The sequence below is a fragment of the Callospermophilus lateralis genome, chromosome 10, assembly GCF_048772815.1.
Source record: "Callospermophilus lateralis isolate mCalLat2 chromosome 10, mCalLat2.hap1, whole genome shotgun sequence".
NCBI classification, from domain to species: Eukaryota; Metazoa; Chordata; class Mammalia; order Rodentia; family Sciuridae; genus Callospermophilus; species Callospermophilus lateralis.
In genome coordinates, this window is record NC_135314.1 from 6,403,302 (window position 1) to 6,412,268 (window position 8,967).

The 8,967-nt window shown below is 47.5% G+C and overlaps 1 protein-coding gene across 1 annotated transcript; it reads right to left on the bottom strand.

Annotated features, from left to right (window-relative positions):
• Positions 1-2,864: 2,864 nt before the first annotated feature.
• Positions 2,865-7,208, bottom strand: Kcnj15 (potassium inwardly rectifying channel subfamily J member 15). Its single transcript, XM_076868508.2, has 2 exons — positions 7,136-7,208; positions 2,865-4,012 (listed from the first exon to the last, which is right to left on the bottom strand). Exons 1-2 carry the CDS (start codon positions 7,206-7,208, stop codon positions 2,865-2,867), a joined length of 1,221 nt encoding a protein of 406 aa, XP_076724623.1.
• Positions 7,209-8,967: the final 1,759 nt, after the last annotated feature.

An 8,967-nucleotide genomic window follows, 5' to 3' on the forward strand; every position in this document is an offset into this window, starting at 1 on the left:
CCAACAAGGCCTAATGAGTTGGACATGTTTCACAATGCCGGGGGTTGGTTGGGTCAAATCTAACCCAGCAGCTGTGACTCCTCAGCTGGATATTTAGCAGGAATCTGTTTCAATCCGTGGACTGTCCAGGGTGTTATCAAACAAACGGCTACCTGAACTCCTTGTTAGCATATTAACAGTATGAAGTAATAATACTCAGGTGTGTCAGGAAAACAACAGGTTTCAAGCCAGACACAACTTTAGAACTACTTAGTGAGTATCGTATTGTGATTTGTTGACTTACACGTGTGTTGGCTTTTAAGAGACCACATGTAGTTTTGTATGTAGTGCAAAAGATTAGGTTATCAAGTCTTCCAAATCTGGCTAATAGCATATGCTAAGTGAACACACAAAAGTTCTCTGAATCCTATGCTTATGTATATGTACCACATACAATAGAGATAAGCTAGCATCCTAATTTTGATCACATTCAGATTAGTGTTGATGTAAATACTGCAAAAAGAATTTAATAGTGCAACAAAAAAATCTGTAAACGTGCCTTTGGCATTATTTCCCTGTTGATTATACCACCATATACAATAAAGGTAAATGAATACGATATCTAAAAGGGCTAATCTCTAACTACAGTAACATGTACTATTTTTTAAAAGAATGGAGGTCTAAAGCACACTGCCACGAAATTATTAACAGAAAAAGAAAGAGGGGGAAAAAAAACCTCCTGAATAATTAAAGACAAAGTCCTCCTCTCATTTGGATTGAGATTTTTCTTCGAATCTTTACCAACTTTGCATGTGTTACTCTCACACTTGCAATAGGTTAGTTCGGTCCCAGGCTGGAGACATTATTTACACGTTTGCGTTTTAGCAAAGACATTTGCAAATGTCTTTGAAGCCATGAGGACATGTGCTGCCATGCAGGTCACCACTTCACGGACCATTTGAGGCTAGCTTGCTGTCCCCAGGTTCTGTGAGTCCCAACGTTCATACTCTCACAGGATGAAGCACACGTGAGCGTGATGGTGGAGAACGGGGTCTCAATGGCAAATGTCTTTTGTGGGTGACTCCATGAGCATGCCTGAAGAGCCAGCTAGGCTTACGTGTGTGCACATGTGTGCACGTGCGTGGGGGCTCACGTGGGTGTATGCACTGTTCTTGAATTCTTAGTTGTGTTCTGCTTGAATGAATATGCAAATCTGTCTTGGTTTGAATAAAATGAGCATTCACTTTTTGCACATTTAATCAATCCTGGACCATTTACTCTCTTCCCCAAAGAAATGCAGGGCACTGGGCTCCTAAATTTTGCCAGAGGCAAAATGTTACCTCTGTAACACTGAGCTGTATGAGATGTATTTAAACACTGAGGGTTTGTTTTTTTTTTTTTTTTTACATGTTATGAGATTATCAAATTTTGTTCCTGCAACGAGAGGTTTTTTTTTGGGGGGGGGGTACCAGGGTTTGAACAACTAGGGAGAACTTAATCACTGAGCCACATCCCCGGCCATTCTTTGTATTTTATTTAGAGACAGGGTCTCACTGAGTTGCTTAGGGCCTCACTAAGTTGTTGAGGCTGGCTTTGAGCTTTCGATCCTCCTGCCTCAGTCTCCCAAACTGCTTGGATTATAGGCGTGCACCACCGAGTCCGGCTCAAGAGGTCCTCTTGCTTATGAATTGCTTGCCTTCATCTCCTCTTCTCCCTCACAGCCCACCCAAGCGCATAAGCTACAACCCCTGAGCGAACATTGTGTAATGCCATAAGACTCACATTTTCTCTGTGGTGACCATGACCATCCAGCTGTGTTCTGAGCCTGAGGAGACAACCGTGAGTCTCAAGAGCTCTCTGTGGACATCAGTGGATGATTCTCTGCAGTTCCTTTGTGGGCAAGGTATTTCAATAGGCAAGCGGTGAAGTGCCTGAAAGAAACGTTGGTCAGCTGTAAGAGCTAACTAGAGGACGGGTCTGGAGGCCAGGCACGGGACCCACAGAGTTAGTTCTCCACAGATATTCAGAGAGGGACTTTGGAAACCCTGGCCACGGCAGAGACCTCCGACTTTCATCTGTGCACACATCACCAGGGGGAATTGTGAAGACACAGACACTAGTCCTGCAGGGTCAGCTGGTACCCTGGGACCTGTTGGTTGGTGCTGTTCATAAGTCCCTAGATGATGCTGTCAGCTGTTCAACCACGTTTTTTTTGTTTTTTTTTTTTTTTTAATAGAAAGGGGCTTCAGACATCCCATCAAAATATTTAGTGGGAATAACAACATAGGGACATGGACATGTTTTTGCAATTGTTAATTCCTGCTTTGATCAGTTCAGTCTGCTGAAGAATGGTAAAAATGGAATGGCTGTATTTTGTGAGCACAGTCCCTCTTGAAGCATTACCAGATAGCCATCATTATATATAACATTTTTCTCTGCTTGAACAAAAAGGAGATATTTTAGAGCAATAATACAAGTGAATACTGACCCACATTTTAACCCTCAACAGTAATGCCTTTGATACTTGGATTAAATAAATACCTCATATTCTAGCTGACATTCCTGTGGAGAAAAGCATTGCCTTTCAATATCAGCATTGCTCAATGTCTGTCACTTAGCTATTGCGCCACACCCCGTTCTTTGAAGTGCATCCCCATCTCAGAAAACTTGGATTCTTAGAGGTCACTTCCAGGGAAGCACTTCAAAAGAACCCTGTCCAGGTGGAAGCGCTTGTTTAGCCTCCAGATGAAAGGGACCCGCGGCTTGAGCATGTCCACGCTGTGTGCGGCGTGTGTCCCACGTTTTCCTTTTCACAGCAAACACGTGTTTGAAGGGAGCCCGGATGTGGGGACGGCTCTGGAGGGGAGCCCAGGCGCCACCCTGGGTCAGACGTTGCTCTGCTGTAACAAAAGGCTCCTGAGCTCGCGGTCCCTCTGATCCTCCTGCCTGTACTTCTCCTCCAGCTTCTGCTTCTCGGCGTCCGCACAGTAGAAGGTGCAGTCTGGGCTCTTCCGGATCTGCTCGAACTGACTGAAGTCAGCCACGTACTTTCCATTTTTGGAGAGAGAAACCACAGGCACAAACTCGAAACCCCAGTGGATCTCCTCCGGGATGTAAGACGTTCGGCTCTGGCAGACGGCGCTGGTGGACTCCACGGTGGCGTTGAGGAGCACCACCAGCTCGAACTCCTTCTCCTTTAGGTTTTGGGGTGTCAGGTCCCTCAGGGGGCTGTTCTCATCCAGCACGTGGTAGAATGTCATGGGCAAAATGAGGAAGGGGCTCTCGGAAGAGGAGTCCACGTGGAATTTGACGGTGGCTTGGTTGAGGAGGATCCGCTCCCCCTCCTTGGTGACGTGGGTCTGGAGGAGCTTGCCCGAGAGCTGGCACTGGATGAGCAGGCTCTTCCTCATGTTGGCCACCTGGATCACCAAGCACAGCTTCCCGTTCTGCTTGGTGATGACCGCGCAGTGGCTGAACTTGATGGTCTCGGCCCGCTTTTTGGGTCTTGCGATTTTGGCCAGGAAGGTGCCCGTGATGAAGATTTCAATCAAGGTCGTAATGACCAGTTGAGCCACCAACAGGAAAATGGCATGCGGGCACTCCTCTGTGATGGAGCGGACTCCGTAGCCGATGGTGGTCTGGGACTCCAGGGAAAAGAGAAAGGCCCCCGTGAGGGAGTCCACCTTCATGATGCAGGGGGTGTGGTTGGAGACGGACTCCCTGGACTCTAAGTCCCCGTGAATGAACGCGATGGCGTAGTAGATCACTCCGAAAAGGAACCAGGTCATCACAAAAGTGGCAGCAAACAGGGTGAGCTTGTACCTCCACTTCATGTCGATGACAGTGGTCCACAGGTCCTGCAGGTACAGCAGGTAGATGCCGTCCACCTTGTCGATCCTCACGTTGCTGTGTCCGCTCTTGGACATGACCCGGGGTCTGCTGGCCTTGAGTCCAGCCCCGGCAGTGTGCTTCACCAGGGGGGCACCGGACATGCCGATGTGAATGGCGTCCATTGTCAAGCTCTTGAGACCACCTAAGGAAATGACAAAGGAAGATGTCACAGTGAAGTGTCATGGAACTTCCAGGATTAGCCATAAAGTAATCACATGAAATAACTGTGAAGGGGCAGTCATCCCTGGGAACCCCGGGATAGGTCCCAGGATGCCCCATGGATGCCCCATGGATGCTCAAGTCCCTGATATAAAATGACACAGCGTTTGCACTTAACCTATGCCTACTCTCCCCAAGAGTTCAAATCATCTCTCGATTACTTATAACACTGAATATAACATGAATGCTATGCAAACAAATAGTGGTGATGTTCTGTTTAGAGAGTAAGGACAAGAAGAAAGTCTGTACGTGTTCAATACAGTCCTGATTTTTTTTTTTTTAAACCACCATGTTCTGTGGTTAGTTGAATCTGTGGATGCAGACCTGTGGACTGAATTTCGGACCTATGGAAGGGGAGACTTGTGAAGGGAGACCAGTGGGTGTGGACTGGAGGTTGCCAGGAGGGCAGAGCAGGGAACCTAGGCTTCGAGAACAGCAAAGGTGGGTAAAACGCGGACTCTGCAGTTTATCAGCTGTGTGACCCACAAGATATTTAAACTCTCTGGACCTCAGCTCTTTCATCTTTAAAATGGGAATCAATCCCGCTCTTCAGGGGTGTCTGTGAGGATTAAATGAGATGGAGAGCTGCGATCACACACTGTTCTGCACACATCTCAGGGAACACTACCAACATTACCATCAGCTATCATGATTTCTATTCTAGAAAATCAGATATTTTCCAAGCAGCTAAAAGCTGCCACCATAGAGAGTTTTTGATAGAGTAATGGAGAATATTGGTACAAGTTTTTACAACTCAAACAATATCAATAAAAATTTTAAAACCTTTTTGTGCTTGTTCTAATTAGTTATGCATGACATTAGAATGCATTTTGACACATCATACATAAACAGAGTATAATTTCTCATTCTTTTGGTTGTACATGATGTAGAATCACACTGGTCATGTAATCATACATGTACATAGGGTGTAATGTCTGATTCCTTCTACTCTCCTTCCTACACCCATACCTCCTCCCCTCCCTTCACTCTGCCTAATCCAAACTACCTCTATTCTTCCCTAACCCTACCACCCCAACCTTATTGTGAGACAGAATCTGCATATCAGAGAAAAGATTTGGCCTTCGTCTTTTTTAGGGGGTGGACTGACTTAAGATTTATCTCACCCTAGTCAGAATGGAAATTAGGAAGACAAGCAACAAGAAATGTTGGCAATGATATAGGGGGAAAAGCACACTCATACACTGCTGTGCAGCCATTATAGAGAGTGGTATGGAGATTCCTCAGAAAACTTAGAATGGAACCACCATTTGACCCAGCTATCCCACTCCTTGGTTTATACCCCAAAGAACTTAAAATCAGCATACTACAGTGACGCAGCCGCATCAATGTTTATAGCAGCCCAGTTTACAATAGCCAAACTATGGAACCAACCGAGATGAATGGATAAAGAACATATGGTATATGTACACAATGGAATATTACTCAGCCTTAAAGAAGAATAAAATTATTCACTGGCATTTGCCAAAGAATGGATGGAGCTGGAGAATATCACGCTAAGCAAAACAGATTTCTCACCTACCATATGCCCCATATTTTTTGTTACAATTTTCCTCCCTGACTCAATGAAAAGTTTGAATCTATGACCTCTTTTAGTTCTTGATGACACTGGAAAAAATTCAAACAATCAAAAATATAGTTACAGCAAATTCTGCAGTAGAACCAAAAAGAGAAATTTATTTAAAAGAGCACTTGAAAAAGTAGGTAAGTGTGGGCATCTAACATGGGATCAGAAACACCTACCTGGAAGCTGCACTGGCTCTCACAGCTGGCCCCAGGGACGCCTGCTCTGTGCTAACAGCTGGGAGCAAGCTGGCCGGGGCACTGACTCCTTTAGTACCTCCCCGGGACGGAGGTGAGTCACCTTGACATTCCTTGAAAAGGTTAACATGTGACTACAGGATAACTTCACCTGGTCGCCAGGGTTTTTTCCCACCTCACCAGTATTTTAAGAATTAGAAAAGAGTTTCCTCTTTAAAAAGGAACTGATGTAGAGTGGTTCCTGATTCATGCCGTGACCTTTTCTGTTAGAGGGGCATGGTCCCAATAAAAGTTTCAGAAGTAATCCTCCAGGAAAACCCTTCAAGGAAATGGACAGGTGTCCACCTGAGCCCACACCTGCTCAGGCTGCAGTGGGCCAGCTGGGCATTTCGATTTCCTGTCATTTATTAAGGGTACATCATTTACTAAATGTCCCCTTGAAGCGACTTTCTTTTCTTGGAAAGCCCCTTGTCAGTTCCCCCGCAGAGAGGGGCTGTCAGTTACCCAGAATTCCTTTTACGGGTTGGCGCCTGTCCCACCCGTCTTGGGATCCAGGTAGCAGGGAAGCCCAGGAGGTGGGTGGTGAGCACAGGCCTTCCCTCTCCTGTGCCGGGACCCACTTGCTGGTGTAAGGAGGGGAAGCCAGGCCAGCGGAGCTGTGCAGAGGGTGCACCCTGCCCAGGCGCCCAGATGCAGAGGCCAGCTCGCAACATGAGCTCTGCCAAAGGCCAGCACAGCTCACACCAAGTAACTGCACGCACGCACTTCAACCGAGAAAGAAGGAAGCGGCTGTAAAGGGGCTGCCTCAACCCAGTGAAGTAAAAACAGAGGCTTAAGTTCTCAAGTGTGAGTGTACACCCGTGTCCTGTGGCCACAAGTGACGCTCCCAGCTCAGCCTGCTGCCAGCTTCTGGGAAACCTGGCCTTGTTCCTAGGAAGGTAGGGCCCTGGGGCTCTGCCCCAACCTCTCCTCCGCAGGGGCAGCGGGCCAGGCTTGGGACGGCTTCCTGTTCCTCTGCTGGGAGCCCTGGGGCTGTGGGCCAGCACACCTGGCACTGGGTGGGTGACCTCCCCAGTGCCTCCTCTGGGGGTCGATGGACATAAATCACAGAACAAGACCTGTGGCCTGTGCGGGGACCGGGTCCCAATCTCTCTGTGGAAGACAGAGCAGCTGGTGGACATCGGTTGGGGGACCCGCCACCACCACTGTCCCTCTCCCTCCCCTGAGTGCCCTCTGCCCTCAGACCGTTTGCTAGCTGGTCACTCACTTGGCAGGTCACAGGGAGTCTTCTTCGGGGCAGGTGACACGTCCTCGGTCCCCTTCACCCACCTGGCTACCATGGGACTCTGCTACTGCCTGAAAGAAAGAGTGACACGTGGTGTTCACAGGTGGTTGCTCAGAGCACCCAGCCAAGCTGGCCCCCGACGGTTCCCGAGGGCCACAGCCCTGGCATTTACCTTCCGCTCCCTGGTCATCTGGCACGGTGCCCAGACTAGGGTAAAGGCTCAAGGAAAGTTTGAAGAATGAAACCGAAGCCACCCCCACAGCCCTCCTGCAGAATCCCCAGCGCCCGGAGAGAGCTCGCTGCCAAACACGCTGGGCGGACAGGGTTAACCCACCATGGAGGCCCCCGGGCGCTGACCTGCGCTCAGGGAGGCAGGAAGGGGAAGTGCAGAGGAAGTCAACAGTGAGCCGGGAAGGAAGAGTCCAGAATAGTTTACCGCCTGTGGAAACGCATCGCGACCGTTGAGTCATAGAGCGTCCAGTGGAGAGCACTGTCACAGCCATCCCCTCCGACACACACCGCACGGAGGAGGAGATCGCGGCCTGGCAGCTGGGTGCAGGCGGGAGGAAGGAGGTCCAGAGGCTTTGGCGCTAAGCCAGCCTTCTTGTCAGTACAAAATCCTCCCCACGCTTCAGATAACCTGCTCTAAATCCAAGAGGCTCTTTTGCAGCCTACTTATTCCTCTACTATGTATCTATCGTCTGTCTATCTATCATGTTTCTACTTACCTACCTATTTCTATTTTTATTACATACCAATCACCAATCTGTTATCTGTCATCTTTCATCCATCTAGCTATCATCTTTTTATCTTTTTATCATTCATCTTTGATCTTTCTTTTTTAACTTTTATTGATTTTCTTATTTATATATGACCCTGGAATGCATTACAATTCTCATCACACAGAGAGAGCACAGTTTTTCGTATCTCTGGTTGTTTACAAAGTAGAGTCACACCAACTCGGGTCTTCACACCTGGACTTTGGATATTCATGTCCATCGTGTTCCACCATCATCTGTAGTCTCTCAGACCACCGTCTTCCACCTGTGTCTCAGGGACCTTCCTACCTGTCATCTGTTGTCTGCCGTCTGTCCGTCTACGCCCACAACTTTCACCTGTCTCACACACGCACACAGCTCATGCTTATTTCTGATCTACCATTTACTTCCAGTAATTACCGTTTTATAGTCAAACTGTCCCCAATCACCAGCCAGTGTGGCTTCCTCCAGGCTGATCCCAGTGTGGTCACAGCATGCTGGGCAAACTCTGTTCCCACCCAGAGTCTCCTCTGCGTCCGTGACTTGTATCAGTACTTGTCATCGGTATTGATGCATGCTCTTAAAATTAATAGTATTTGTCCTTTTATCAGGACATTTTACTTGTTTGTGGACACACCTTATTTCACATGCTGTCATCTTACTGCCTTGGACTTTTCTCCCTCAGTGATTCTGGGTTCCACCTGCTTAACTTCTAAGATGTTGAGAGACAATAACAGTTTTCCAAAACTTCATGATGGGAAGAATGACCAAAGAATATTCTCTTCTAATTCCCGCCACTCTTAGTCCTCCAGATCAACAACATTCTAGTACAAACCACAAGCAGTTTTCTTGAGTTTCTAGACATAATATTCCTTTCTCTGGCATTTGTTAGGTTGTTTCGATCTCTGGGCTGGGGTTTCAGTTCCCAGATTGGCAATATCATTATTGAAGTGAAGTCCCTGGAACTTCTGAATGGGGGGGACAATAGTGTCCTTTCTTACTTCAAAGCAATAAAAGACACTTGGTGTGATTTCATTTAGCCCTGATTTTGCACAG

Bases quoted from the DNA above. Each gene is read 5' to 3' on its own strand.
- Kcnj15 (XM_076868508.2), bottom strand. From the start codon at position 7,208: ATGGTAGCCAGGTGGGTGAAGGGGACCGAGGACGTGTCACCTGCCCCG. The intron at 4,013-7,135 runs GTGAGTGACCAG...TCATTTCCTTAG, and splicing joins GACTCCCTGTGACCTGCCAA to GTGGTCTCAAGAGCTTGACA.